Source organism: Telmatherina bonti (genome assembly GCF_933228915.1).
Source record: "Telmatherina bonti genome assembly, chromosome: 13".
Lineage (NCBI taxonomy): Eukaryota > Metazoa > Chordata > Actinopteri > Atheriniformes > Telmatherinidae > Telmatherina > Telmatherina bonti.
Window position 1 is genome coordinate 28,070,961 of NC_136611.1, and position 20,415 is coordinate 28,091,375.

General features: G+C 37.9%; 1 protein-coding gene across 1 annotated transcript; it reads right to left on the bottom strand.

The window, feature by feature from the left end:
* Positions 1-1,773: 1,773 nt before the first annotated feature.
* Positions 1,774-19,679, bottom strand: arhgap25 (Rho GTPase activating protein 25; the record flags this gene model as incomplete). The annotated part of the gene is made up of 11 exons (XM_079252016.1): positions 19,560-19,679; positions 14,451-14,653; positions 11,859-11,946; positions 10,809-10,922; positions 5,521-5,725; positions 4,377-4,509; positions 4,228-4,301; positions 3,935-4,056; positions 3,647-3,792; positions 2,218-2,759; positions 1,774-1,975 (listed from the first exon to the last, which is right to left on the bottom strand). Exons 1-11 carry the CDS (start codon positions 19,621-19,623, stop codon positions 1,774-1,776), a joined length of 1,893 nt encoding a protein of 630 aa, XP_079108142.1. The 5' UTR covers positions 19,624-19,679.
* Between the last annotated feature and the right edge of the window lie 736 nt (positions 19,680-20,415).

Below are 20,415 nucleotides of genomic sequence, written 5' to 3' on the forward strand. Positions count from 1 at the left end.
TTTATTTGAAGTTGTATTTACGTAATTTACTTAATTAAAAGTATCATGGCTTATTTATGCCTTAAAAGTCAAAAAGGGTTCTTTCTCTTACATGGATAGATGGTGAGTTTCAGCATTTTGACCGCTACTTGCAGTGAAGACACAGTGACATTAGCAATGACTCTTCGGCGCTTGAGCAAGTTTGAATTGCTGCCTGGTTAGTCACCTGAAACTTCATCCTACCAAACAACTGTCTGTCATTCCTGAGCTTCTTTGCGTGACCCACAGATACACTTCTGATTTCAGTGCGTCAGAGAGATGGAAAGGAATGAGCTTTTCCTGCCTCTGCCACTCGTCTGTCAGGCTGACAGTTGACAGGCATACCGTTATCTGGCTCTTTGTTGAACTGTTGCTGCAGCAGACTATCACATCTTCCTGATGGGCTTAAGAAAGACTGATAGTGGCAATGTCCTTTTGCACACACGGCCAGGCCCCTACATGTGGTCTCTATTATAGGTTTCAGAGTGAAACAAGTGTGGAATTGTGGAGTCCAGAGTTTCTATTTTTAGACTGAACCCCCCAACAGGCGGTATTCTCTGCTGATATTCACTTTAATAATTTTATGATTCCCATCTGTTTCTCCAAGATGGAAATGAATTGAAAAGCAACACACTTCCACCGAGTATTTCACTGTTTTTACAGACTTTTTGTTGTTTTGTTTTTGTCAGGACATAATGCAGCAGGGGAACAACAACTACAAAACCATAATGGGAACAATTTAAATTCCAATTGCCAAGTAATTATGACTTGGCAATTCATGTGGCATCATGTCTCTTAGCCAAATATGTCACATGTGAAGCTGGCTTTGATTTTCCTCACAATGCCTCAGAGAAATAACTAGTTGTTTATCTGCTAAATGCTCCATGATATTCACTGACATTGAGCTTTCTTCTTTTTCTTCCTCAGCAGGCAGCTTTTTTTTTGCTTTGTAATTTCAGCTGAAAACAACAAACCTTTAAACACCAAAGAAGAAAACAGCAAGTAATGAACAATGCACTTATGTAGTGCATCTAATGTAGTCCTCAGAACTGTTCCTTTGGATCCTAAGAGATATTTTCTGTTATGTTTTGTGTGCTCTTTTTGTACGACACGTGCCTCACTGCTCCTGTTGTTTACACAACATTTCCTCATTACATTTTTCCTCTTTTTTTCCTCAGTAAGTAAACAATTTATTTCTATCTGATTAAAACTAAAATGCAAAAACTGTCTTAATGTGTGTTTATTTTTAATAATCACGGTTTAAGATTTACTTCTGAATAAAAAAAAAAAAAAAGGCAGAAAACAGATTTTTGTGGTTTTATTCATTCAATAATCATCTAGTGGTGATTCCAAAAAACAGTACCATCACATAGTCCAGTCACCTCCCATTCCAGGGTTTAAGCTCTTGTTGTCAAGCCATGAATATAATTCCATATCAATAATTCATTGATTCCAGATGTGGCCCCTCCTCCTCTGTATGCAACAGCTACATTAGATGAGGGCAGTGAACAGCCTCGACAGTGTGACTCCCACAGTAGGGTGGAAGAAAAAAAACTTATTTTTAAAGTCTTTAATTGGAAATTTTCTCACAAGCACAAGCAAACGAGGCAATAATTTATCTTCCGAACCAAACAAAGATCAAATGGAAACAATCCAGCATCGAAAGGAGGATACAAGATGAGCAGCTCCTGTTATCAGCTGTGTTAAAGTTATCAGACGCATAAATACATAAACCAGGAAGCCAGAAAAGGACTATTAGGTGGGGGCTTGTGCCTCCCTGATGAGAAACCGCTGAATGTCTCTTTGCAGCTCCTCGTTGCGTTTCTGGGCCTCATCTTGCTTGCGCTCTGCGTTCTTCAGGCAGATCTCCAGAGCAGCCAGACGGCGGCGCCCTGCTTCCAGAGCAGCCTGGAGCTCAGCCACGGTGGCCTTCAGCTCTTTGTTCTCCTTTTGCAAACTGCAAGAGACAAGACACAGGAGCTTAGAAATACAGCAAAAATGGTTTTAAAAGTGATTTCAGAAAGAATTTGTGACTGAATCATGGTGATCCAGTTCATTCTGTAAAGATATTGAGTACAAGGTGCCATAACGATGAGTCTAAAAAAATCTGCTAAGAAATTATGGAAAGAGTTCTCCAACAAGGACATTTATCTAGGTATAAAAGTTGGTAGTGAGAGGTAATTCCTCAGCCGAACTCACCTGTCTACAAGCTGCTGTGCGTCTTCCTTCGGTTCTGGCCTGTTGTTAACCTGCTGCACTGAGCTGCTCACTATCAAGGTGTCCACACTCTTTTGATGCGTCAATACTGGCAGAGGCCGGGAGTCACTCTGAGGTTTTGGGGAGCTAACAGTAGGAGAAGCAGTGTGGTCACTTCCTTTTTGTGCTGTGGTTCTATCCTCCCCCTCCTTTTTGCTCATCTGAGAGCCCCCCAGAAAGGATCCTGAACCCCGCAAGTCCAGGATTTTGAAAATATCCTCTGACAAAGTCCCTCCACTCTTTTCTTCCTCCTGGATGCGGCTCCACCTGTTGAGGACGTCTGCCTTTGCAGCCATGCCAGTGAGGGGGCAGTTGAAGGTGGGCAGAGTCTGCGTGCGTTTGCGGGGACTTCCGAACCAGTCATCTGAGGATGCAGAAGTAGGCTGCTGTGGGACGGCCTCGGGGCTGCAGTTACCTTTAGATAGGCCTAGATTATCACTATCCTCCTCTTCCTCTGGAGACTCAGACAGAAATGTGTCACCCATCTGAGACAAACACAGAATTAAAGATTAAATCCAGGCACACACTCCAAAACAGTAAACAAATGGGATATTTAGGAAATGCTAGGGAAAAGAACTCTATCATTATAATGCTTGTGATCTTGTCCAGGTAACCAGATTTATCATGAAAATGTAAACAGGGATTTTGTTTTCTCTTTGCCCACTTTGCCTGGTTGTATCTCATCTGTTAAGCTTAGCCACCCAGGATAGACTGTATTGCCTGACTACAATGATAACATCTTTGTAAAGATGAATGCATCACAGATTAGGTGTTACGTTGCTTAATAAAACAAAACAAAACCATACAGTCTAAAAGTGGAGTGGAAAAGGACTTGTGAAAACCTGCTAAATGTTAAAAAAAAATAATTGAAAAAACTTAAAACTTGCTTTGTGAAATCAAAATAGAAATAAGGGGTAGATTTAAGACGTTCTCATTTTTTCCTATTCACAGCATGTTTGAAATACAATATTTACAATGTTTACAAAAGGTATTTGTTATTATACTACTACATATGTAAAGTAAACAGCCAAGGATCATTTCTTATTTTTACAGTCTTTACTCCTATATTTCCAATGCTGTAAGCAGTTTTGTTTCATTGTGGACTGAATGTGCTACAATCAACACAATTACATTAATCTTATCTAATTTCAAGCAAGAAAACATAAACATGTTTCCCAGATCAAACTTTTCTGTAATGAGTAACACTTAACCAGACACAATTACACTTCAAAAACAGCTTTAACAACAGATTTTGTCAGGAAAATCCCTCCTGCTGTTTGCTGTATACTCAAATTCACTGAATATGTTATAACTATGTTATTCAATTACTGGCAACATGAATAAGGCTTAATGTGTGGTCAGCAGGCCAAACCTCTGCAGACTCCCAGCCCACAAAGCTCCGGGGAGTGTTTTCAGCTTTGTTCGAAGGAGAGGGGGGAAGCACGTCTTTGGAGAGAGGAAACAGAGCCTCATGCTCTCTGATCATCACTGTCATCAGCTTCTGGATCTGAGGAGTCGCTGTGAAGAAAAATAAACACAAATGCGAAAGGATAATCATCAAAACATCCTATCGCTTTAAGCTTTCATGAAAGTTCTTGTTTTACTCTTGTAAGTGTCTGATCTCATGTGAGAGAGACTAGTAAGTTTATTGTTTTCTCACCTTCCATCATAGTGATGGGATTGTCTATCTGAGGTTTGAGCAAGTTGATTCCCATCACAGTTGCCAAGTTCTCCACATTCATCTTATTCACTGAAGAGTGAAGCTGCACCTCAAACAAAAACCTGACAACAATGGATCAGTAGAGTTAACATGTAGAGAGTCAGACCTGCAAACTAACTTCAGTACAGCGACTATTTTTAACCTCTTAGAGGTTGTAAGTTATGGTGCATCCTACACAAAAAAACACCCTTGTTGTTCACTGGTATTTCCCACAGAGCTTTGTGTCCACTCACCGGCAAACATAACTAAGAAGGTTGTAGTTGACTTTGGGGAGAAGTGCAATTTGCTTCTCCAACATTTTCCACCCCTGGATGAGCAAGAGATTAAACAATAATTAAACTCAGATATGTTGACATCATCCACATTTTCTCAACACACATACCTGTGTGTTGCCAGAGTCCAGGAGGTTGGTGCAATCCAGGAAGTCTTGGTACTGAGTCCATGGAACCACTGGCTCAGGCAGCTCCCGCAGGTAGAGTTTGAGCAGTGATGCCACCGTGTGGACGTCTGTGTCACTGTGAAAACATGATTTACTACTGAGTGAGAATCCATTAAAGACTTAACTGGTAATAAAGTCAGCGGACTTTGTGTTTAAGTCGGCTTAAGCCATGTGTTGTGATTGCATTCTGTAAAAACAACTCATCATTTACATCACAGTCAATCTGTTAAACTAGATGCAGGCTGTTAATGTCAGCTCTTGAGCTAGATTAAATCCATTACAATTTGTACTCGTCATACACAGTCTTACAACATAATGTTAGTTTTATTGGAATATTTTCAGTTTTTTTTTTTCATTTTATTTATTTTTTTATTATTCTTTGTGGCGCAGAACTGTTACCACAACCCAGTCAGTGCTTTCATACATAAAACGATCTGTAAATATTTTACTGGCCCAACAGACTAATAACACAGAGTGTCAGTGAAAACAAGGTTTTTATTTTCATTCTAAGACAATCTCCTCCAGGGATTATCTATTGTTAAAAGCTTTAAGCATCTGGGCCCATAACTTTGAGTTGTGGTAAATATCCAAATCAGATTTGACATTAATTTCAGGAGAAAACAAAACTGTATGCTCTTTGTTTAATTTTTGGCCTGTTCTTTGTTATAAATAATCTTTGTTTACTTGTTTGTTTTCACACTAAATTGTGCTCCATGACTTAGCTCACGTTAAGTTTTCTCATGAACAGAGGAGCTTGTGATGTTGAGTAATAAAGGCATCTTCATAAGCACCTCCCAGAACAGGATGTGGTCTCGCCCTCAGCTCTGAGCAGACAGAAATCTATCAGACTCTTGTTACATCTCTGTAATCTCTCCTTGTTTTCACATCTTCAAGCTCACGCTGCTCATTGATTGTCTCCTTTTATGGCAGTGGCCTTGTAAACTTCAAACATGGTTCCATTCAGGTTTTATTAAGACTTTAAACTTCAACAAAACAACTTTACACTTGGTGTTTTTTTCAATTCATTAACTAGAGTTACACCACCTCACAAGCCTTCGCATGCTAGAGAGAATCATAAATGTATTACCTGGGAAAAGATGGCCTTTCTCCTGCATCAAAGGCGTCTCTGAACTGTTTGACAGCATTTTCCTGACCAGGGAGGCGAAAGATACCCTCCTCATCTAAACCATGTTCTTTGATGAACTCCACACATTTCTGCACCAGAATTGGCACCATGTGAGGTCCAAAGCGCTGCTCGTATGTTATAGTTTCTATGAGACCTTTTCCAAACACTGCATGGATAGAGAACATCATCAGACATCATTTTGAGCACTTTCAGTGGAATATATTTTAAAAACACATGATTAAATATTCAAATTATTATAATTTATTCTTATCTATAATTACTTTCTTTATACACAATCTTTAGCACGATTGCGGAAGCAAAGATCAAATTTCATCCGTTCATTTTCTTAACTTCCACATGAGGGTTGCAGGAAGCTGGAGCCTATCACAGCAATCACTGGGCAAGAGGAAGGGTACATCCTGGACAGGTTGCCAGTTCATAACAGGGACAAACAATCATTCACGCTCACAATAGAGGAGGATTTAGAGCAGGGATCCCCAACCCTGGTCCTCAAGGACAGGTGTCCTGCAGGTTTTTCAAGTGTTCCTGCTGGAACACACCAGACTCAGACAAGTTCTGCACATGTCTGCTAAATTCACATTGATTTAAATCAGGTGTGTTGCAGCCTGGACACTTGGAGAACCTGCAGGACACCAGTCCTTGAAGACCAGGATTGGGGATCCCTGATTTAAAGTAACCAATTAACCTGACATGCGTGTCTTTGAATGGTGGGAGGAAGCCAGTGAACCTGAAGAAAACCCATGCATAGAAAGAACATGCAAGCTCTACACAGTAAGGCCACTGCTTGAACCTCCCCAGCCAAGGCTTGATCAAACAACTTTCTCACTGTGAGGCCCCAATGCTAACCACTACACCACTGTGCAGCCGAAAGTCATAAGTCCACCATTGTATAAATCATATTAAAGAAATTATTTATATGAAAGAATGTGCTAATTATTACAAAATTAACCCATTTTAATAAGAACTATAGGAAGAATTAACATTTCTATCTGTAGAGATCAAGCAGCAACCTCCAGCAAGCGTAGTGCTAAAAATGGTAGTTCCCCTTCATCCACTAAGGCAGGGGGAGGCAACTCCGGTCCTCGAGTGCCACAGTCCTGCAAATGTTAGGAGTTTCCCTGCTGCAACACAGCTGATTCATATCAATGACTGATTAGCAGACTGGTTAGAGTTTGATGTAAAGCTCTGCACAAGTCTGCTGATTAGGTCTGATGTGTGCCAGGTGTATTGCAGCAGAGAAACTCCTAACATTTGCAGGACTGTGGCACTCAAGGACCGGAGTTGCCACCAGAAACTGCAGAACAGTAGTTTAGACTAACTTGATAGTTTTAGTCCTTTGACATGACTTTTCTTTTTATATTTATTGAAGAGACAATGGTATTATGGTGTTGCTTTGTGGCTAGAAGAATTTCCACTAAGTAATTCCGAGACAACTGCTCGAAAAACCACAAAAAAGACAATTTTCTGTCTACTGGTTTGGGGTTAATCAAATGGGGATGGTGGGAGAGGGACAAGCAAACACACAAAAACAAGACCTGAGGTAAAAGAAAAAACCCTCGCATGCAACTGCAGTGCATACCCACAAAAACATGGTGACATCTCTTCATCAGTCAATGGCAAATTTAAGAGGGGTCCAGTGTCTGGATGGGGGGGGCAACCTGAAGTTACAAGTATTACTGATGTTGTTTTTTCCACTAAGTTGAAGGTGATCACTGCCAAAAAGCGAGCTCAACGGAAAAATGCCATGCTGGTAAGAGCTGAGAAACTAGAATGTGGAAAAGCTGAACTCAGGTGGTTGACAGCCAAGTTGCAGCTTCACTATGACATCTATGAAGAGAGACTGAGGACTTCTAATCCGAAGTTGAGAAATGCAAGACACTCATTCTCCTCTGGCTTCATTGCTAAGAACAGCATATTTTACAAACATGTCTGCTATCAGGTGTCTTTCCTCAAGTCCTAAAAATAGCCCACATCAGCCCATTACTGAAAACACTTGATTAATCATGAATTAGCAGCTATAGGTTGATCTAAATTGTCCTCTTTCTGAATCAGATTATAAAAACAATGTCTTTCAACAGTTACACAACTTACACTAAATAAGTGTTTTGATGTCTACCAGTCAGGTTTTCGGGCACACCACACTGCTGAGACTGCTCTAGTTAAGTATATTACTGACATCCGCTGGGGCACAAATAGCAGAAACATTTCCATTCTGGTACTACTGGATCTTAGTGCTGCCACCACAAGACTGTCGGACAAACTGGATAGAACTTTCTGAAAGAGCAATTAATTGGTCTGAGCCATATTTAATATACAACGGCTACTTTGTGTCTATAAATATCCATAAATCTGAGCGAACTTAATTGACTTGTGAAGTTCCTCAAGGCTCTATTTTGGGGCCACCGCCGTTCAACATCTGGATGATACCACTAGGTCAAATGATGAAAAACAACACAATGTCCTACCATAGTTATGCTGATGACACACAAATCTACATAACCATCTCACCAAAAGACTAAAGTCGGATCAAAACTTTGATCAAATGCATTGATCAAATTAAAGATGGGATGTTCCAGAACTTCCTTTGGTTAAATGAAGGCAAAACTGAAACAATAGTTTTTGGAGCCAAAGAAGAAAGATTAAAAGCCAGCACTCAGTCGCAAACAGCTAACTTCAACACCAACAACAAAGCCGGAGATCTTTGTGTAGTCCTGGACTCAGGCTTGAATTTCAGCAGTCACATTAATACAGTTGTGAAGTTGGTCTTTTATCACTTCAAGAACACAAAGAGGATTAAAAGACTGATGTCACAGCAATGTTTAGAAAACCCATAGATGCATTTATCTTTGGTAAACTCGATGGCTGTAATGCTGTCTTTATAGGTCTTTATAAAAAGTTCATCAGACAGCTGCAGTCAGTCCAAATTACTGCTGCCAGGACCAAGACCTAGAAAGTGGATCATTTAACTCCAGTCCTCAGATCTTTACACTGGCTTCTTGTCTGTGAAAAAAACTGAATTGAAAATCCTACTATAAAGCATTGCTTTAGGATCAACAAGATCCCTTGGGTCATCTGGATCAAGTCTACTTTCTGTTCTCAAAGTCAGAACTAAACAAGTAGGCAGAATTCAGTTTTTATGCTTCTCAAATGCAACAAACTCCCAGAAAACTGAAGATCTGCTATAACTCTCCACTGTTTTAGTGCAATTTTTATTCTTTCCGTTACCTTCCATTAATTCCTCAAAGTGGAACTTTCATTTACTGCATTTCATCTATTTTATTTGGGGTTTTTCTATTTTAGTTCTTTTTTTAAAAAAAAAATAGTTTGTTATAATGATTCCTTCACCCTGCTGTAATGCTTTTATGTTTTATGGAAGGAACTTGTACGTGAAATGAGCTATACATACTATACATACTGAGCTATAATTATCTTGCCTTGAAATTTAGACTGGTCACCCCAATTCTGATTGGTAGCTTGTCTGTCTGGCGCCTTGTCAAGTTTCTTTACCTGGAAATAAAGTTAAATGCCTATTTTCTTACTATTATTATCATCTCTATTATGATTTATTATCACTTGCAACTTGTTTCGTTATTATAATGTTTATTTTAATAGCTGTGTCCGTTCATGTTTCTTTTATTCTGTAAAACAAAAAAAGTCATTTACACTAATTTATCAAAGTGCCATATAAATTAAAAATATAAAAGACATATAATGTACTGCATGGTGATATAGTGGTTAGCACTGTATGAGTGGTTTGAGCCTCAGCTAGGGGAAGGTTCAAACAGTGGCCTTTCTGTGTGGAGTCTGCAAGCTCTCCTCATGTATGCATGGGTTCTCTCCGGGTACTCCGGGTTCCTCCCACCGTCCAAAGACATGCACTTTAGGTGAATTGGTTACAGTACTCTAAATTGTCCCTAGGAGTGTGTGTGTGTGTGTGCGTGTGTGTGTGTGTGTGTGTGTGTGTGTGTGTGTGTGTGTGTGTGTGTGTGTGTGTGTGTGTGTGTGAATGGTTACTTCTCTCTCTGTATTGGCCCTGCAATGGACTGGTGACCTGTCCAGGGTGTACCCTGCCTCTTCTCCTCTCTCTGTCTCTTTCTCTTCATATATATATATATATATATATATATATATATATATATATATATATATATATATATATATATATATATATATATATGTGGTGTGGTGGGGTATAAAGTTCAATACAATGCGCGGTATTTTTGTGCAGTAACAACAAAAAACAACAGTAAATTCTTTTTGCATGTTCATATGCTGTATAATCTTTAAAATCTGCAAATAGCTTTTTTCTTTTACATTGGAAAAGACTCAAAGCTGTCATTTCACGGTTTCCAGATGTAAGAATTTCCTTATTTCACACACTGAATACAAGAAAAAGCTAACTATCATCCTGCTGGATATCATAGATAGTAGAATGTATAAGTTGACCCTCTCACACTAACTTTTGTTTTGTATTGGCCACCCCACTGAAACATTTCTGGTCACCATTGAGTTCTGGTAATATCTTGGATATTACATCATATTTTGGCAGATACTAGTCAGTCAATGGAATTCATTGTTTTCTTGTTCAGTCATGAGGCAACTGATAGCACATGATTTTGATCTTTTCACAATTAGACATGCATTGCTGAGAAGTGACAATTTCCTCTGTGATCTATCAAGTCTTTTTCAAAGAAGACCTCCCACTCAAGCAAGAATATATACTTCTATTCTACCTTTTTTTCATTATTTCCATTTCTCTTTTTATTTGAATGTCTTTTAGATGGAAAAAAGACAAAGCCAATGACAACCTTAAAACTGTTATAATGAATCTTTGAGTTTGTCTCCTGTCCTAAGTTATGTTGACACTTGTTTGATGACACAATAATGACACAATCAACAGCTTTGACTAACACTCATGTCAAGTGAAAAGCAGAAAGCAGAATGGCCAGAATTTGAGCTGAACTTTAGGTTGTATTTGTAGCCATGGCTTCTAAATAGCTTTTTTTCTCTGTGCTGGACACAAAACAAATCTGTCCTGTCTTGATGCAAAGTTTAGTTGTCTGTGTTGCTGCTTTACAGTTAAAAAATTGAATGTAGGAGACATAAATCCTCACATCTTACGCTGGGTATTAAAGGGATTGAACTGAATGTTTCGATTTTTCTACAAAGGACATTTGCAGTGTTAATGTAATCTTAGCAGCTATAAAATACAATAGGTTTTAGCCAACCTCCACTTGTGGGGGCTCCGATGACTCGACGCAGGGTGCGGACCCAATCCTCCAAGTCACTTTGGGAGTTTGCCATAAACACATGCAGACATCGCTCACGGTCTCCAGTTGTACCTTAAAAAAAAACCCAGAAACATCAAATATGAAGAAAATTTTTTAGAAAAGGTTTAACTTTCAAAGAGTAACTGAATACTTTAAACCTTTTGCAAACAATAACAAAACTCATGGTTCAAAACCTGTGGCATACAACATTGTTACGACATTGTTTCCATTTAAAAATAATTAGATTTTAATTGGTGGTGAAATGATGAAACACAGTACAGGTGTCTCAACCCTATATTGTATGTATGTATATGCATATATATGTATATGTATATATATATATATATATATATATATATATATATATATATATATATATATATATATATATATATATATATATATATATATATATATGTGTGTGTGTGTGTATATATATATATATATAAATATATATATATATATATATATATATATATATATATATATATATATATATATTCATTCATTCATTCATTCATTCATGAATATATATATATATATACACACACACACACACACACATATGAATATATATATGTATATATATATATATATATATATATATATATATATATATATATATATATATATATATATATATATATATATATAAATATATATTCATATGTGTGTGTGTGTGTGTGTATATATATATATATATATATATATATATATATATATATATATATATATATATATATATAGATATATATAGATATATATAGATAGATAGATATATATATATATATATATATATATATATATATATAGTATTAAAATTGTAGCAAATGTGTTCTAAAAGATTCATATGGATTAGGGTTAGATGTTTGTGATGGATAAAAGTGTGTAGCAGGGAAACATTTCACTCTGTGGGACAGTAACCTCCAGGGATTAAAGAAGGTGATCATTGCAGTAAAACTTGAACAATTAAGCCTCCTTGTCAAAGACAAGTGCTAAAGCGCTTACGTGGTATGATCTCAAAGAGGTATTTTCCAGAGTCATCTGAGTTTGGAGGAATTTCATTGACTTTACTGAAGCGCAGCTGGATGACTCCCTGCAGACCAAAAATAAAAGCACAACGAAACACTGTGTTGAAACCAGAATTCTCTCAAACTCATAGCTAATATTTACGCTAATATGTACATTCATTCATAGCCATCTGCTGTTACCATTAACCATTCACTCTTACTGCATTTTGTAATATAATTTCAATGAGCCTTTATAGGTGTTTTTTAAAGTAATTTTCAATCAAGACTTGCCATATATCTCACATAAAACAAACCTCTAAAACCGCCTGCCTCCACTTATGCAATAGTACCAAAACAAGATGCATCATTTGTCATATAATGCTGTAATAGTAGTTTATGCTAACATCTTGTAGACTGGACTATTGTAAAGCAATTTCTGCTGACTGTCCATAAACTCCCTCCACATCTTTCATTTGATCTAAACCTCTGACAGCCTCTCTGTTACTTTGTGAACTGTTTCTGTTTTATTTTACTCATGTACTTTAATTACGTTTGTCTTTTACTTTACAGATTTTGATATTTTCTTGGTTATCCCCTACTTATTTTTATGGTCAGTTTCACAATTTCCTTTTATCAATATGATTGATTCACATTATGTTTTCCATATGAATAAAGATTGATTGATTGAAGAAGAAATTCTTTCAGTATTTCAGTGCTATGAACATCTGCATTGACTGTTTCGGGAGCTGAAACTGTCATCTAGCATCATACCTGTTACCCATCTGTAACTGCCAGCATGTGACTACTAAAACAACTATGCGGGTCTCTGAAACAAAGGCGAGGTCACGTTGCAGCTGAGATAGGTATTAATTATTTGTTATTATTGGGGAAGCATTCTAAAAAAATCTTCCCAGTTATACATTTTATTCGGTGGACCACACCAAGCTGTCACCTCCTTCCGATGGTCAGGATTATTTTTCTCTCTTAAGTTCTCCCTTTCTCTTTCATGCAGTCCTAGTCTGCTTCTGTGTAGCTCCAACTTCATCATCTACGCTACTTACACAGGTCTTTAAACTCAACCTCCTGCCACATACAAATACAGCTATGACACACAAATATATGTATCATAAACACAACCATGTAGTACTTCTGCAATCATCTATCTTCAGTGTTCAGACTTTATGCGCCTGTAAATCTGACGTTTTCTGACTAAATCTGACATTGTCTTACTGTTCTTCTGTTCCTGAGTGCTCCATACCTGCAACATCTGTTTCCATGGTTACTCCTATCTAGCTCAACTTGGTCACTCGTGGGCATTAGAAATGTAGCCTGCTAAGGCAAAATGAACAATATCAAGTCTTCTTGGACAGAGTGCTCTGATTTGTTGATCTGCAAACTGATACTTTGCTTGTTCATTCAGATGAACGCTTGATTCAGAAGTAAAGAAGTTATTCCAGCAACAGCAAAGATGATCTACAATGATGTGCAACCAGAATTACCATGAAGACTGTCTTACAGATATTTTGACACTGAACACTAGTGGTGGAAAATCAAATAGAAAAAGTCCAATGTCTGGATTTTTTGCTTCCCCATTTGAAACTTTTTTTTTTTTGTTAAAAAATCTATTATTATTTTTTTAATAAATAAAAACAATCCATAATAACATTTTTTGTCATTTTTATTGTTTTTATTGATCTTTTTATTTGTCTTCTTGGGCTTCATAGCAGCAGAATTATAATCTGGCTACTGTGTTGTTTTTTCCTAACTGAAATCTGAATTTATTTTTTTTTCGGAATCTAATCAATTTGGGACATAAGCATATCGTCACAGCTCTACTGAACACACTGAAAAACCTTCCAATAGCAGTGAAGCATAATTAGAATTACACTGAGTTATTTTTGCATTGTAAATTTGTCATTGTTCCTTGATAAGCGACATTTCCTTGGGATATGTTTCACTCAATGCCATTCTGGCTGTAATCAAAGATGCACAGCTACAGGTTTCATGTTTCCTCTCATTAGGACAGACACAGGAGGGTTGTATGCAGGAAATTATGGCCACGCATCTGAACATGCTTCCTGAGAAGCAAGCTTCTCCCCCTGAAATGCAGGTAAGTGCCATATGATCTGTCTGATCTCGACAACATCTTTCTAGAAGTTCGCCCACTTTATTTCTCTCCACGCAGATGGAACTGTGGTAATGATAATGCAGAGAAAGACTGTTGGTTGATGGTTGATTAGGCTGATAATGTGAGTTTTTAAGCATTGGTTGTTTGTATACAGGAAGTATGCAAAGCGAGTCTCACAAGTGCTTGTGGTGCTGACTAAAAATGATATAGCACGTTTCTCACTACCATATGAACACTCTGATAAGATATAAAACATCATTTAAAACATCCTAATTTCACACTGGATTTGCTGTAATACAGTAAAATGCTGGTTTCCATTAACATAAACACTGTCATTTAAACTTAGCATGAACATGTAAGAGAGATGTGGAGATGATGCATAAATCTTACTTTGGCAAAACACTAAACAATATGAAAATAATACTATGAGGTGTAGGATGGTCATCTCCCACAGGTTCTCACCTGAACAGTGGTCTCCTTGTCATCTTTGTGATAAGTGAGAGTACTTCCTCTCAGAACAAAATAACGCTGCTGCCAGTTCTTCACCAAAGACCTCTGTTGTTTCTTTAGCCAGCCTGCCTTAAGCGGCCTCTCCATGGACCTGGAGGAGCGTGGTGAGCCCAGGTTAGGGCCTCCCTCTCCAGGAATCACACTCCTAGATCGTGCTGCCAACACCACAAGTAAGAAGTTAGTAAAAAAAATGATCTACCCCCTCTCTGTCCCCCACAGTGTTCAGTATCACAGCCCAAGTTGTGAAATACTACCAAAACACCACTGAACTGCAGAAGAGCACTTCCTCTTTTTATATGAATATGCATCAGCCTATCAGAGCTCAGAGAAACCAGCTCGGTGTTGTCTATTTTTGTTTCTGTCTAATCGAGCTGAAAGGAAACTGCTGGTCCTAGCTGACCAGTTTCCTGTTGCGGATGCATGAATGCAGCTGTGATTGCACAACATACATGATACAGTAATAGTAAGCTAAAGGTCAGGTGTAAAACTCTGAACACACTACTTGAACAGAAAATCACAAGAAAATACTGTCCAATTCTGAACTTCAATTCTCCTTGCTTTAAACTCGTTAACCAAAAGTTTTGTGACTGTGGGAGGTAAAGATGTTGCGGTCCGAGGAACTGATGAAAGAAAAGAGGCAGAAGTGTACGTGGTGCAGAAAGGACAGAGTCTGACCCAGACGGTCTGAGTGACACGCAGGGTGGTATGACTGCAGAGATAACTGGATCACATTGGGTCAGCTTTCTCTGTTCTTCTTAAATTCACTGTGTCTTCTTAAGAAGGATGACAGAGGAGGAGAGACGAAGAAGGGGCTGTACTCGGGTAAACAGGAAGCTGTCACATCACGGCCGGAGGCCTACTGCACTTTGAAGGTCTCCACCTATGAGCCTGAGAGTCTTTTGGCTCTAATTTAATCGTACCACCCTCCTCCTAATTAGTGGAAAGTTCAAGTGGTGTTGAAGAGTCCTGACCCCACATACAGAGACTAATTTCACACCACACCCTCAATAGAAAAACATTCAGTTTCTTCCAGCTAGATCTATGATCAGAAACAAGTGTCACAGCATCGTCTAGATGTGCTCAGACACATCCAGAAGTTTACATCAAGAGCAGCATCTTAATGTTTAGAGAGATTCAGGAAAGAGTAATATTCATCATCCCCGTTAACAGTCATGTCTGTTCAACACGTAACAAGAAATGCAAATCTTCTATTTCCTCAATCAGACTGAGATATAACAGAGCTGTACAACTGTTCTGCCACTCGTCTGACATTTTTTCAGCTACTCTTCACCAAAGAGGACGTTGCTCACCAAAAAGACTCCAAACATGTTCTACTGCAATCAAAACCATTTAATAGCTTCTTGTTTTTTTTCTGCAGAAACTTTTTTTAAACGAAAGTTTGATTTGAACCATTATCATCGTGGACAATTTTTTTTTTTTTTTTTTTTTTTTTTTTTTTAATGTAATGGAAACTGGAAGTCATAGTACAACTCTGTATTTTTATGTTTCTACATGGAGTTCTTGTGACATCCGTACATATCATGTCATCTACTCCTTATCATTACATTCACACATGTGCTTCTCCGTTTGGACAATGAATCCACTGTGGCAGTGTTAGCAAATTATGGGCCAAACATACCGTATCCCATCTAGGATGGCCATCATATTTGTTCCCAGTACCTGTCACATAGATCAGGGAAACTCTATACATCTTAGGTCAGTATCCTGCAGGTTTTAGATGTTTCCACACCTGACTCAGAGAAATGGCGCACAATCAAGGCGCTAGTGCAGAAGCTGACGACAAGATGTTTGATAACCATTCAGTTGAATCATGTGTGTTCCAGCAGGAAAATATCTGAAACCTGCAAGAACCTGACCCAAGAAGTCAGGAGTTGGTGATTCCCAACATGGACTGTACTACGACTTTACTATCATCTGGCCAGAAATGGGGTTTTTATGGTCATTGTTTCTTTCTTTTAATCTTTCTTTTTTTATGGCATTTATTACCATGTAATAGGGCCAAGGTGTTTAAAGTGCCTGTTATGTACTTCTATATGATAGTCAGTGAGAATGCTAATGTCAACTGACGTGCATTATTATTATGCTATATACGTATACATAGTAAAATCTACAAATCTATGTATACAGCAAGTAGAATCCCTGTTATATCACTCCATTACGTCGACATAGTAACACATTAAACAGCTGTAGCTTGACAGCGTTAACATGAAAACTACATCAAGACCAACATGAAACAGTTCCTATACTTTAGCACATTAGAAAGTTAAAAGTTAAAGTCTACAAAAAAAAAATACTTAAACGTTTTAATAAAATGTTTACTGTGTGACACCATGGTGTGGTGTTCCAGATTGCGCGTCATACATTAAAACCATGTAATGTATGGCTTCTTCTTGTTTAAACCTTACGTCCAGGAAGCAATATCTCATCCTGAAGATTATTACTGATCAGATCAATGATAATCCTGCATTGGGAACTGAATGGCCGGTGTGGCAAATGAGAAGACATCTACCTCCTTATTAAATAATCAAGACAATGTTTGGGTTTTGGTCTTTTGATAAACAGTACAGAGAGAGAGAGCGCTCTATTTATTAGTATTGTTAATAGTATTTTTTCATATTTTATATAATCTTTTTTATCGAGTTGAATACGACTTGTTTGTGTATGATTGTGAGTCCAAGGAGAGTGAGGTGAAAAGGGGGAAGGGGAGGAGAGAGTACAAGGTCAGGAAGAACCAGGTAAGAAAAAAAACAGAATAGTAGAATGCATATCAGCAGCTTGTAAGCTGACAAATTAACCTTCAAATTGCAATATCATTTTCTATCTACATCATGAAAGTTATGTGCTCTTTCGCACATCCAATGCTTTCCAGAAGCACACAAGTAACTTATATCAGAAATCTGGGATATTACATGTTTCTTTTATGATTCCATTCCATTCCTCATTGTTGTGGCTCATCTTATAAATAACATCCATCAGATTTGATGATTTAGTCACAGATTTTCCCCCAAAAATGTTTTCTTATGCTTTTCTTTCACAGATGTGGGAACAAAACTGTGTAAAAATGTACAAAACAGGTAACTCTATCTTGCCTAGCTGGGTAGCTGTCTTGGTGCTCAGCACCCCTGATGAGGAGCTAATGAGTGGCTTCACCAAACTCATGACCTCCTGCTTCAGACACTCCCACTGTTGTCTATTAGCAAAGTAATGCTGGCATTAACATGCAGAGGCTAACTTCCTTCTGCTGCACCCACGGGATTACACACTGCCTCTGCCGGTCAGACCTATGGGTAGCCAGGAAATTTGCACTGACAAAATTCATGTCGCTTTGTGCGTTGTCAAGATGGGGGATTGGATCAAAGTATATATTTGATGCAGTTTGTTTTCCTTAACTAGTCTATTATGAATTGGTTTGAACTGATGCGCCGGTAAAGTGTGCTGAGATGCTGTTGTTGTGAAGTGGCTATGTACAAATCCTTGTTTATCATTGGTCAAAAGCAGCAAAGCCAGACCAAATGAGACAATCTTTCTTCTGTTTTTCAGAGAGTAGTCAGTGACTGCTCTTAATACTGAATATTTAGGCTACTATACATTACATCCAAGGCATCAACCAAAAAACTCTCCAGGTTAATAGTTCAAATACTTCACTGGCCATTGCATTTAAGTGTAAAATTACACTACTATAGTCAAACTCTGACATATTTCTGTAAAGAATCATTACGTTGCTTACTCAGTTTGCATGTACCCTAGCTGCAGGCTTACTGGGCATATTGTCACACAGAACTTACTGGGATGTTAAATATGTACAATTTTGTACATAAAAATAAAAGACTGAAAAAGTGTGACTTGTTTAAAGGGTTTTCCAGGAAAACGCTTATTCTAACTACAACAAAGTTGTGAAGTAAAGCTCAGTTTTATCATGTCCTGACTTTAGCACTTCAAAACTTGCAGATAGGCTATACATTGTTTCTCATATTTTTTCAAAAGTTTTGAAAAGACTGCACAAACTTTTGCACTGCCTGCACACCTCTGCATTGATATAATTGTAAGCAGAGTTGCAAACAAGCAACAACATAGTTGAAAGTTTGATTGCGCTGCTGCAAAAGCTCAGAAACTGAGCTCTTGCAACAGTTTCCTGCCAAAATGGTTGCAGCATTCTACTTTTACAGCCACTTAACATCTAAGAGTAAATCATCTTGAAGGATTACTAGCTTTGAGGAAGTTATACTTTCAAACTAGTGCAAGAACGCAGTTATATTATGGCAGAAATTCAGCTGTTAAGGAGCTAATAAAAACATGCAATGTGTGCAGCTACTTCCTTTCACAACGCTAAACATCAGGTACCACTGATTGTGAAAACTGATTAAAGCTAAAACTCGAATGATGAATGTGAACAGGACTGTACAGAGAAGAGTTTACGCAGCTTGTGTGCACATATTTTACAATATATATGCTGCAATTCTTGTGCCATGCAAGCCTGAAAGGAAACAACGCATGTTACAAAACTGTGTCCACCCTGAACAAAGACTGTTAATAATAGCATGAGTGGGTCTAGCCAGTAGTGTGGACACTCTGACATGTATGATACCACATAGTTTCACAAAACAACACATGTATGAGCAGGAGGGACAACTTTTTTACATGTAGAAGTACTTAAAGAGAAATACTTTGAAGTATCTGATTGTAATCCAGTGTTAAAACATAGCAGTTTTAATACCAGAATACAGTGATTTGTTTTTAAAATATGTCCTAAAAACAACTCTGGTTAAAGTCAGCCACACAACCACTGATGCGCTCAAAAACCCACACTCAGAAAACTACATGCAGTTTCTCAGCAATTATGTTACATTGTGACTAATTTATCATCAAAGTCTAATCACAAGTTCATAGACAGCAAAAAAGAAATTGAAAAGAGTGCAAAAATGGTCCAAAAATACATTATCTTTTGTGTAAATTTTGTACAATTTACTGCATTTCTATAAAGTGTGCAGTGAGGAAGTGTTGCATCACTGGTTGTCAGTGAATGCACCATCACCGCTTTACCTATTCGAGCTGTGTCAGTCTTGAAGGTGCTGAAGTCCCAGTTGCGAGGTAGTTTCAGAGACATTATCCAAGAGCACACAGGTCAGTGCTTCAGTCCACACATGCACCCCACACTCACACACACACACACACACACGTACACACACACACACACTACAAGCAAACACACATACAATATCCACACACACAAACTGGTGATATCGCAGATTACACTTCCTACTTCCTGTGTGTTAATTGTTCTTCTTTTTTGCAGCTCTTCAGATCAAGTACTTTTGTGATGCCTTTACTTCCATGTTTGCACTCGTTCTAATAAAGTACTGCTTCAGTGGCTTCCAGAGAGGTGAACAGTGACTAACTCCAAGCTGTCTTGTAGTGAGAAGTCTTCAAATGAGTAATTTTCAGCGGTGTCATAAGAAAAAAACCACCAGCGTCTTCATAGAGGAAATGGTTTTTGATGGTTTGACTCTCAGTAAGCCTGTTGCTTCACAGCTGAAGCTTCAGTAGGATGAACAAGCAGACAGGGTATTTGCAAGAATGTGATGAAGCTTAAAGCATATCCCTTTACCAACTCCCAGAACACACACTGCAGTGGTTATTGTCAAAGAAATGAGCAAATATAAAAACTGGAGTCAGAAAATCATCTGAGAATGTTCAAAATGAGGAAGAAGACAAAAATAGAAGAAAAAGTCACATTGCCATGTGATTTCTTTTTATACAGTTTTATTTTCTCCGAAACAAGGCAAAGCACATTTCAGCATCAAAGAATACAGCTTTTCTCTCGACAATGTACAACTGAACAATTGCAGTTTAAGAATATATTCTAAAATCATCCAGATCTGTCTACAACCACAAAGTA